This window comes from Sycon ciliatum, chromosome 7 (assembly GCF_964019385.1).
Source record: "Sycon ciliatum chromosome 7, ocSycCili1.1, whole genome shotgun sequence".
In the NCBI taxonomy this organism is placed as follows: Eukaryota; Metazoa; Porifera; class Calcarea; order Leucosolenida; family Sycettidae; genus Sycon; species Sycon ciliatum.
The window spans coordinates 19,958,964-19,970,185 of record NC_088649.1 but is presented as its reverse complement, the minus strand read 5'-3'; the positions used below and the strand labels follow the sequence as shown (position 1 = coordinate 19,970,185).

At 48.0% G+C, this 11,222-nt stretch overlaps 1 protein-coding gene across 1 annotated transcript in view; it reads right to left on the bottom strand.

Moving 5' to 3' along the window:
• Positions 1-490: 490 nt before the first annotated feature.
• The window catches only part of LOC135821683 (uncharacterized), a 24,948-nt gene continuing 14,216 nt past the window's right edge, over positions 491-11,222 (bottom strand). Inside the window, exons 5-10 of the mRNA XM_065334681.1 lie at positions 11,171-11,222; positions 10,540-10,881; positions 9,882-9,974; positions 7,226-7,603; positions 3,327-3,659; positions 491-1,533 (exon numbers count right to left, since the gene is read on the bottom strand). The exon at positions 11,171-11,222 is cut by the window's right edge and continues 236 nt beyond it. Coding sequence (XP_065190753.1) covers positions 1,484-1,533; positions 3,327-3,659; positions 7,226-7,603; positions 9,882-9,974; positions 10,540-10,881; positions 11,171-11,222 — 1,248 coding nt within the window. The 3' untranslated portion in view covers positions 491-1,483. The remainder of the gene's footprint in view (positions 1,534-3,326; positions 3,660-7,225; positions 7,604-9,881; positions 9,975-10,539; positions 10,882-11,170) is intronic.

The following is an 11,222-nucleotide window of genomic DNA, read 5'->3' as shown; positions in this document are numbered from 1 at the left end:
CAAATATGGAAGGGGAAATTCCCAGTACACATTCCACGTGACTTCTCTAGGTGAAACGTAGAGCAGAACTGCATTTCCTTACGTTACGGGAACACGAAGAAAGTTCGCGTGATTCTTTGCGTAGCGTTCCCAAAACGTAGAGCAGAACCTCCCTAATGTTTGCACAGAACGGACGCTGGAACCAACTACAGGGCTGGCAACTGAAATCCGACCCATGGGCCTGGTGCGGTCACATCGCAAAGACCCAACGCGGGATGGTAGAACTACAAAACAGAGACCGCCAGCATGTGGACGCACCCTGAGGGGTCGGATTTCAGTTGCCAGCACGGTACATGTACATGTAAGCTGTTGGCGTGTTCACGAAAATGCCGAGTCTTTTTTTTTTTTATCCCACACTGACATGGAGAGCATGCAGTATCAGTGCGGAATATCAAACGCAAGCACAAAATCCACCACTGCACTGCCGCTTTATAAACCCACAGCTTGCGGATCAGAGTGTGTCCTGAACGAGTTCACACAACGGCGTTTGCAGGTCTAGCGCTGCACGCAGGATGGTGCGTATTGAACTGAGACACGCACACAATCAGATTTCACTTTAGCAATACTGTACACATACTTCAACCTGCACATTTATGAGTTTTTGTTGCCAGACATGGCCAAAGACTGTGGAACAGTCTCAGAGGAAAGAGGAAAAAAGATAGCTGAAAGAGACACACAGGAAAAGGAGCCCAGTCGATGCAAAAGGAAAGAAAGTAGAAGAGAAACATGGGCACAACGGACAAAAGTTGGGTAGTTGAAGCGCAGCCAACGGAAAAAAAATAAAAAGCACAATCACATGGTGCAAACGGGGGTAACTTAGTGGAACAACTGACATGCCATTGGAAAGAAAACCTGGCCTACCATGTCTGACTGTTACCGTGCCATATATATTATACTAGAGTGTGTAGAATGTGTTGGGTAGCATAGGCAAGCGGAGGTCATGGCGGCGAGAATAAGGAAGCATAGTAACAAAAACCTTTCATAATTATTTATCTGCTCCATCAGAATCGGCAGCGCACTGAACCAGAAGAGAAGAAAAGTCGAATGGTAATCGCATGCTTTAGATCAGCACACACTTGGTATACTATATAATATTATTATTACGTACATTCCAGCGGCCGCGTCAGCCAAACAAGTGTCAAAGATACTTGCTCAGCCCACACATTCGCTCATGCTGGACATAGGTAGCACGACACAAATACAGACCAAAAGGACAACCCAGCCAGTTTGCCATTCAGAAGAAGAGAAAGAAGGGAGAAGAGAAAAGAACGAATAGAAAAGGAAGGGGTTATATAGAGCGTAGTTATATTTTCCCCTTGTCAGTAATGTGCTGGCTGTCTCAGTATGACAATGTTACCCTGCAAAGGCAATCATCACATCTTCTATGACTCACAGCATACTAACTGATGAATTAAGGTACATGATGAGCCGCGTGTGCTCAACCCTACGTGCACTCATTGTACTGGTTGACCCTTTGACCACCTGGACACACTCCTGTTAGGTAGAAAGACAAAGAGAAATGGAACGGAATCGTTATCAGTGCCTTCCTGGTTTGGCCTGGTGCCATAGGGGAGGGAGAAAAGACCCAAGTGCCATCAGTTTGTGTGGAGTATGTGGTGAGCTGCCTGTGGAGTGAAAAACTTGTCAGCGCCATCTAAGTTCGGCCTGGCCCCATAGCTCAGATGGTTAGAGCATTGCTCATGGCCAGCAAGGTCTGGGTTAGAGTCCTACTGGGGTTGGCATTTTTCTCGCTTTCCTTCAGTTACCTTTTTCCCTGACAGTTTAACTTGATAAAGAAAGTATCTGCTACGAACATCGAAGCTCGCACTCCTGCCGAATTACCGCTTAATTACCTGCAGGATTACCGCCGAAGTCTTCCTTCGTAGTGTTAACCTTGGGCCCAGGGTAACGGCCATCTTCATTGCATACCTCCCATTTGTGGCCATCGCGAAACAATAACCATCTTGAGATGAAACATTTGGTCATCGTCAAACTTCGGCCGTTTCAGGCTTTCGAAAAAGATACGGATCGGCCGTTTTCACTCTTGCATGCAGCCATGGCTCACTTTTTCATCTTGGCCCGCATGGCAAACTTTGCGCGGCGATTTGCTTTGGCCAGTCGACACCAAGCAGTGAAATTAGGGATTTTAATCCTCTACGAAAATTAGTTGATTTAGAATGCCTTTTGTTTCATAGAAAAGAGAAAAGGATCAAGGAACTACAAGTTACGCTATAATCTCCACTGACACCACCAGTCACTTGGCAATACAACTTTGACTTATAGTTCCTCGGCCCTTTAACCCTTTAAGAGCCGCCCCATACATGAATGCGTCGTAAACGACGCATTCAAATGCAAAACTTCAAAAGATCGTAACTCAGTCCAATCTCGCTCAAATCCAGTGATCGAAATATCCAGGGCGAAGAGAAAACTCTCACCTGTCGGGAGAAACAATCCGCGAAGCGCTGCAAGCAACGATTCCCGAGATAAATCACTCGTAAGTTGGGCCGCGATCGCGGCAATTTCAAAAGCGCGCAGTGCGACTTTAGTTTTGAGCATTTTGAGACTTTTCGTCACGCTGGTTTACTCGAATTTGCATGGGTTTCACTGTTGATATTCTCAAGAGTACACAGCGAAAAAATTGGAACTCCACGATCGAGTAAAACGAAATATCTGGTGCGGGACGCAATTGGGCGCATTTGGGGCATTTTTCGTACTGTCGCTGCGATCTAGCGCTGGATAGACGGTGTGCTGGCTATCATGATCGACCTCATTCTCTTCCTCTCGCGGAGACCGTTCCAGGAAGCCCTAGATTGTGAGGATTGAGTGAGTAGAACTGAAGCTATGATCCAAGGAACACGAAAAAATGCAGAATTTTGAAATTTTCCTGTGGCTCTTAAAGGGTTAAAAAAAAAATTAATCTCTGGCCTTCATCCGAGTCTATCCTTGCAGACTTTTGTTCTATTTCGCAAAACCTAACGGGAATTTCTTCCCAAGAACAAGGTGGCAAAGCGATTAGGCATAAGGAAGTGAAGAGGTATACAGTCAACTTGGCTAATAACAACTGCGGGTATAACGACAATTCGCGAATAACGACACAATTTCCATGCTCAGAGCAAGGTCCCATCTAACTGTAATACATTATAATGAGACTTTGGGCATAAGGACACTTTTCTGATGCCCGCCGCTTGTCGTTATACGAAAAGTTGTCCGTAATTAAAATGTTTGCGTGTGTATGCCCTGTAACTGCGGGGGGGGGGGGGGGGGGGGGGGTGGGGGCAGTAACTTACGTATGCAGACTGGCTTGTAGAACGCCCCTGGGTTAACTGGTAGAAGAGAGTACTTTTCCGGTGGCGAAATCCGGGCAACGTAAGTGTATGTTGAAGAAATTCTGACCGGGATTAGGAACGGCGGTCTCACTTCAAGCCTCGGCAACGTATATAGAAACAGGCTCTTGTAGTTATCTGACCCTGACCACATCAACGGAATGGTCATGTTCATGGCGGCGCACAGCTCAGGTACTATGCTCAGCTGAGAGCCGCGAATCAACGGAGATGTTTTGATCGCTACACGTGCGCTGCGCACATATCCTCCGTACGAAATGGTGATAAACTTCCACTTCGCTGTGAACACACACACACACACACACACACACACACACGCACATCAGACACTCAGAAGCATAGCAGATCTGCTCTGTTGTACCGGTAATTCTTGCCTAGGCATACATGGTACATAGGAAAGAGCCACACACGGGAGATGCATTGATGTGTGTTCTAAGTGCAAAGAGACGCGGTGTTCCCTCCAGGTGGTATTTATGGCTACAGCTGCCAGCAGTCATCATCAGGCTACTGTGAGTCTACAAATGTTCACCGCATTTAAATCTCGTCCTCCCAGTGCTGAAACACATTAATTTGGGCAAAAATTAAAATTTAACCCTGTGCTTTCTGCTGTTTTGTATACAGTGTCACATTGAACCTTGCTAAGCAAAATTCCGGCCGCAACAAATTTTAGGCCAAAAATACCCAGGCCGAAAATAGTCGAAAATAAATATGCACCGAATATTAATTTCTGTTGACTTATAGTAAGCTGTATGTGTGACTGGATTGGCAACAAGAATTCTTTACCATGCTGAACATACAGTGCATCCTCACGACGGCTTACTAAATCCTTATATTATGCAATGATAGGTGAACATCTAACTACCGTAGAACGGGTAATTCTAGCGAATATTAATTTTAGCGTTTTCCCATTGTCAACCGGTTAGCGACGCTTCTTTTAGCGAATTTGCATTTTTTCTTCATTGTACACATTTTGATACTGCATTCTACTACTGTATGTACAAACCATCGCTACCGTGTACTATGAGCGCTAGTACGAGAGAACATCATAAAAACATGTGCTTATAATTGCCTTACTACTACTAGACTACTAGCATTACTACTTACTACTCATGGATCACCAGTGCACTACTAATGTCTCAACGGATTAGCGACTAGAAACTGTAGCGAAAATTAGACGATCTCTAAATTCGCTAGGGTTTTTACGTCGCTAAAATTACCCGTTCTACAGTACGTCCTTGTGGAATGTCAGGCAGGTTTGGCAATGCTTGGCTTTCTATGGCTCTAGAGCACCCTGCACCGCTCCAGCACTGGGCAGGTTTGGCAATGCTTGGCTTTCTATGGCTCTAGAGCACCCCGCACCGCTCCAGCACTGGGCAGGTTTGGCAATGCTTGGCTTTCTATGGCTCTAGAGCACCCCGCACCGCTCCTGCACTGGGCAGGTTTGGCAATGCTTGGCTTTCTATGGCTCTATAGCACCCCGCACCGCTCCAGCACTAGGCAGGTTTGGCAATGCTTGGCTTTCTATGGCTCTAGAGCACCCCGCACCGCTCCAGCACTGGGCAGGTTTGGCAATGCTTGGCTTTCTATGGCTCTAGAGCACCCCGCACCGCTCCAGCACTGAGCAGGTTTGGCAATGCTTGGCTTTCTATTGCTCTAGAGCACCCCGCACCGCTCCAGCACAGGGCAGGTTTGGCAATGCTTGGCTTTCTATGGCTCTAGAGCACCCCGCACCGCTCCAGCACTGGGCAGGTTTGGCAATGCTTGGCTTTCTATGGCTCTAGAGCACCCCGCACCGCTCCAGCACTGAGCAGGTTTGGCAATGCTTGGCTTTCTATGGCTCTAGAGCACCCCGCACCGCTCCAGCACTGGGCAGGTTTGGCAATGCTTGGCTTTCTATGGCTCTAGAGCACCCCGCACCGCTCCAGCACTGGGCAGGTTTGGCAATGCTTGGCTTTCTATGGCTCTAGAGCACCCCGCACCGCTCCAGCACTGGGCAGGTTTGGCAATGCTTGGCTTTCTATGGCTCTAGAGCACCCCGCACCGCTCCAGCACTGGGCAGGTTTGGCAATGCTTGGCTTTCTATGGCTCTAGAGCACCCCGCACCGCTCCAGCACTGGGCAGGTCTGGCAATGCTTGGCTTTCTATGGCTCTAGAGCACCCCGCACCGCTCCAGCACTGGGCAGGTTTGGCAATGCTTGGCTTTCTATGGCTCTGGAGCACCCCGCACCGCTCCAGCACTGGGCAGGTTTGGCAATGCTTGGCTTTCTATGGCTCTAGAGCACCCCGCACCGCTCCAGCACTGGGCAGGTTTGGCACTGCTTGGCTTTCTATGGCTCTAGAGCACCCCGCACCGCTCCAGCACTGGGCAGGTTTGGCAATGCTTGGCTTTCTATGGCTCTAGAGCACCCCGCACCGCTCCAGCACTGGGCAGGTTTGGCAATGCTTGGCTTTCTATGGCTCTAGAGCACCCCGCACCGCTCCTGCACTGGGCAGGTTTGGCAATGCTTGGCTTTCTATGGCTCTAGAGCACCCCGCACCGCTCCAGCACTGGGCAGGTTTGGCAATGATTGGCTTTCTATGGCTCTAGAGCACCCCGCACCGCTCCAGCACTGGGCAGGTTGTTCACGGCACAGTGCTGCTCAAAGAAATCCAGTAGAGTCGTCGCTCTCAAGTACGCTCCGCGCATTGTGCAGCCAACGGCCCGCGGACACTGGGCTGCGAAATGGTTCAGGGCGCAAACTTGAGTGATGCAACTGGATTTAAATCAGCAGTACTGTATTGATTATGCCCACAGAGGTCTGAACAAGAGGTCAGGGACTTCACTGCCATCGGAGATATGTGAAAAAGGCCCAGGGGACTGATTATTTTGGGTATAGAATGCTTCCAACTACTGCATAGTCTCCTAGAGCCCAATAGTGGATCATGATATGAGCCAATATTTCCTTTCAACGTTTAAATTTTGTTTAATTGGATTTTCACCTGGTCACCGAGCCTGCTGGCTACAACTTACAGCATATTTGGACGAGTTTCTATCACTCGAGTTGAACCTTCGAACCTTCGAGTTGAACCTTGGTGTGAAAGTTGTCGCCTGCTGGCGTGGTTACCAGTTGATTGGTGTACGCAGGAGCACGTGACCGCTTGTTCAACCATGTTCGATGAGGAATATGGGCCAAACGCTACATCGCAGCCTTTTCGGACCAAAACCAGTCGACATATGGGCCAATCGCCGTCATCCGTGCTTATAAGAACGAAATAGCGCTTTTAGTGACATTTTGCATACAAATCCCCATCTAGTAAAGCGCAGTCACCCAGTTTCAGTGGAAGTGCGCGAGTTGGATTGGGAATAAAGGAGGAAGGGAGCGTCTCAACTTCCTCGGACCAAGACCATTCGACTCAGCACCCCGAAGACTACAACTGGTGAAAATTTGATTTCAGACTCAACTTCCCCTTTAAGAGTCGGTGAATGATTTCGCCAAGCTCCAAAGGTAAAGAGTTCGGTTGATCGAATATTAAGCCAAATGGGCCATGAAACATGTGGAGAAGTCATAAAATTACAAATCAGTGGGGGCGAAGGATGTTACGCACGGTATTACCAGTACAACCATGATCATGCCACTTTCAGTCCAGTATGGTCCGCTCAGAACAACTGTAGAGCACTGAAACGTGCCCTGTTGGCCGAAAATTCCGCCCCCCCCCCCCCCCCCCCGGACACCCTCCCCCGGACACTCCCACTCCTCCCCGCACACCCCCGACCCTCAGTCGTGCCACTCTACACTCCCCTGTGACGCCCCTGGTAGACATCAGTGCAATTCGACAGGCAACGGTCATTGCTCGACTTCACTTACATTCGCATATGACATCACTGGCTGGGTCGGCATTGGGACCGGTTGTGGAAACTCGGGGGCGGAGATCCGACCTGCTGACGCTGTACAGGGACTTCACACCATGTCTATTAAGCCAGACCGATAACTGCTGGTGATAACCAGCTAGGACGAGGCGACTGGCAAGGTTGTGAAACGCCCAGCCGGCCCTGTCAATATGCGAGGTGGACGCAATGCTCATCGACAATGAAGCGCACGCCGCCTGAGCGTCTCGCCAACCGTGACGACCACCATGCTGGGCACATTGACTCGGGGATTCATCCCTGGATGTACAGCCCGAGTCTGGAGCCAGCCACAGGCTGATTTCATGACCAATGGTATTAGTGTAAGAAGCGAAGGCACCTGCACATACAGCACAAAAACACAGCCCATGGAATCATTTCTAAAAAATAAAAAAGGACCAAGGAACTACAAATTAAACTATAATGTCCACTAACACCACCAGGTACTAAACAATCAGCTAATGCGATAACATCACACGACAGTACTGACGATCTACAACTGACTGGCTAACAGCTCTAGCACATCTTGGATGCGCACTCCAACAACTTGGAAGGTTCTAAGTTAGAAATAGCATAAGAAGGGGGTAATCCGAGTCCATTCAATGGAATCACAATGATCATATCATAACATTCACACGATTGCATCAATAGCAGGGGCCACCAGAACCGGTCCGGTTGGTCAGGTTATCACTGGACCAACGTTTCGGCCTCCAACATTTACTTCTGTGGAGGGCATGTGTACCTGTCCCATGTCATGCACAAAGTATGACAGGCACTGAAATTATCGGAGCAACCAAAAACTGCTTCCGACAATCCTGAATGGGAGAAACATGCAGTTCAAAGAAGAAGAAGTCGACCTTTGAACATTTGCAATCGCCAACCCAGTGTAGTCCGGAGATCTCAAACAAGTTGCTAAACTCCATCTGCTCATTAACGTGGTACACTTGCCTGGACGGCTAGTCAGTTGGCTCTCTGCTGGTCATTCTATTCATTAGTGTATGTTTATACTCGGTTGGAGAGCCAAATATTATTCATATGAAGAAAAGAGTATCACGGAGCTATAAGATACGCTATAATGTCCACTAACATCACCAGTAACTAAACAATCAGCTCATGCGATAACATTGCACGACACTGACCGACGGCACTGACGCTCTACGCCTTATCCCACTCTCGCATGTTATCGCATACTATCGCACAAGCTAATTGCGAAGAAACTGGTGGTGTTATTAGACATTATAGTGTTACTTGTGGCTCCTCGGTCCTCTTCTCTTCTTATAAATACCATAGAATCCCGCGGATAAGCCCACCCGCATATAAGCCAATGCCTGTGCATAAGCCCAGGGTTTGTTCGAACATCACAAAGCTTCATCGTACAAGCCCATGGGCCTAGGTCATACCGAGAGTCCATAAATTATGGATTCTTGGCCATACCATGTACGTAGAACATGCACATTATAGTTTTTTCGTACATTTCAGCACAACCATCGTTTGTTTTTGTGTGCACAGTGGTTTTCAGCAATGTACTTCTCACTTCCTTGGTACTTTTCAATAGCACAACTTGGTGTCGGCGTATAAGCCCATGCCCGCGTATAAGCCCACCGAAATGTCCTTGTGAAACAGATAAGCCCATGGGCTTATCCGCAGGATTCTACGGTGTTTTTTCCTTTGCTATCAGGTTCAGCATTATTTCTCGGAGCTGCGCTGATGCATTGAGTCCACAAAGGAATAAACAGCTCTACCCCGCAGATAGAACAACCCTTTAATCGCACGATATTGCAGATCCTCTACATGATGTACATCTAATTCGATCCCATAGCCATCTTTAGAATAAGGACTAGACATGACAAAGACGATTACGGCGATGTAAATGATGTCGAAAGCAACAAGAAAGAGACATTATCGGATTTTTAAGGCAGAACTACAAACACCAACCGGCTTAGTAGGGATGCAGACACTGTAATCGTGACCAATTTTGTATTATATAAAGTCATACGACTCAGCAGGGGATCTCCAGTGATGTCATTGCAGCATGACCACTTGACGTCATGACACCATCTCCAGTGATGCCATGACAACTTATCCATTGACGTCATTCCAGCATTATCAGTGCCGCTATGACTCCGAGGCCATGACTGTATTTCCCATTGCGTCATGACACCATCTCCCATGATGTCATGGCCACAGGATCAACAGTGGCGTGACAGGCTCACAGCAGCATTTATCAGTGAAAGTAAATGCTTACTATCACAGCATCGGCAGTGGTGACTAGACCGTTTCACCAACAACACAACCATGCCTAATCCAGCGATGTCATCCAGTGCTGTCATCCAGTGCTATCATCCAGTGATGTCATCCAGTGATGTCATCCAGTGATGTCGTCACATCAAGGCCAGGGTCAGAGTGAGCTTATTGTGCACTGACTAACAAGCAGTTTGTATCGCCAACACACCACACAGCTGCCCGGGCATGGTTTTTTGTGCACTGCCAGGCAGTGCACTGCTGATCCCACCAGTACATTAAAATACACAACTCTTGCAATCCACGTTTGGCCATGATGTGCAATGGGCGGCTCATCTTGGACTGCAAGTCGAAAGCAAAAAGACGTCAAAACTTACGGTTTTCACAACGCTTGCCTACCCACCCAGGGAGACACCTGCATACGGCAGCATTGGGTACGGATCTGTCTACAAATCCATTATCACACAACACTGAAGCGCAGGGGGAGGACAAAAATTGATACACAACAAATGACACCATGTCAGCAAGATGCAAACTGAACGAAGAGAGGGCATCAATCTTTTAACCTCTGAGAATGTATGCAAGAAACATGACAGTCCACTGATCCAAAATACCTGGCTTTTGAAAGCCCGAGCTTCAGAATTGAGGCTCGAGATAGCACTTTAATAAATTGGGCAAAACTTGGGTGTGGGGTCTGCTTCCCTATGCATTGTGCCACGGCATACATGTCACAATGGTGCAACACTTCGAATCCCCTATCCTTGGATTTTCCGGCCTCGGATATGGCACGCTCTCCATTACACGGGTCACACACTGCAGGATGCACTGGTATTTGCTGTGCATGGGAGACACAAGAAAGCCAGCGGTCCAGCGGTTGGCAGACTTTATTCTCTCTCCTTCCCATTCTGATGACACTCAGTTATGTTGCTTCCCGTTCAACCCTCTTTGAAGTCCTACACTGTACTGCTGAGACAATGAACTAAAATAGATAAAAATAATATAAAATAAACCGGAAAATAGCGACTTTCGGCTTACCAACGCAGAAGTACGGATAGGGCCTTGTTGGATCATCGGCGTGACCGAAATTTACTACATAACCAGCATCATCAATGTACACCAGCTCAGGCCGGGCTGATTGGCTGGCCAAATAGAAAGGGCCGCCAAAGTCCTGCTGGACGGTTGCGAGCGCGCTTCTGAGAACTTTGCGCCAGGCGAAGATCTCTGCGTGGTTTGGGAGGCGGTAACCAATGCTGGAGCAGAGGCTGCTTGCATTGCCGTAGGAAAGAAGAGGTCGGTTAGATCTTGCTATGGAAAACCGGCCGAACGCTCCCAACGTCGCTGGCAAGAAGTTCCACCGAAAAGGTGGCGGGGGTGCCTCTGTTATTACCATACAAGGAAGCACACACAAATCACTAATGTAGTTAGGGAAGAAAGAAGAAACATTTTATCCACCCTGCTCAGGTCCAGTAAAACTGCACAGGCTTTTTTAGCTAGCCTGTTCTATTAGAATTCATTTGCTCGTGGTAGGTTAAAGAGGCGAGACAAGTGAATAAATAATTGTTCACACCAGACCTTGACCAGCAGTATGAATACATTACAAGCGTAACTAGAGCCCTTTCACTTTGCCAGCACAAGAAGCTTTTGAACTGATATAATTGCAACTAACCTGGTTTGCAAATGGAAAGTGTGAAGCAGTACGTCTGCTGCTGGCGAGTTGT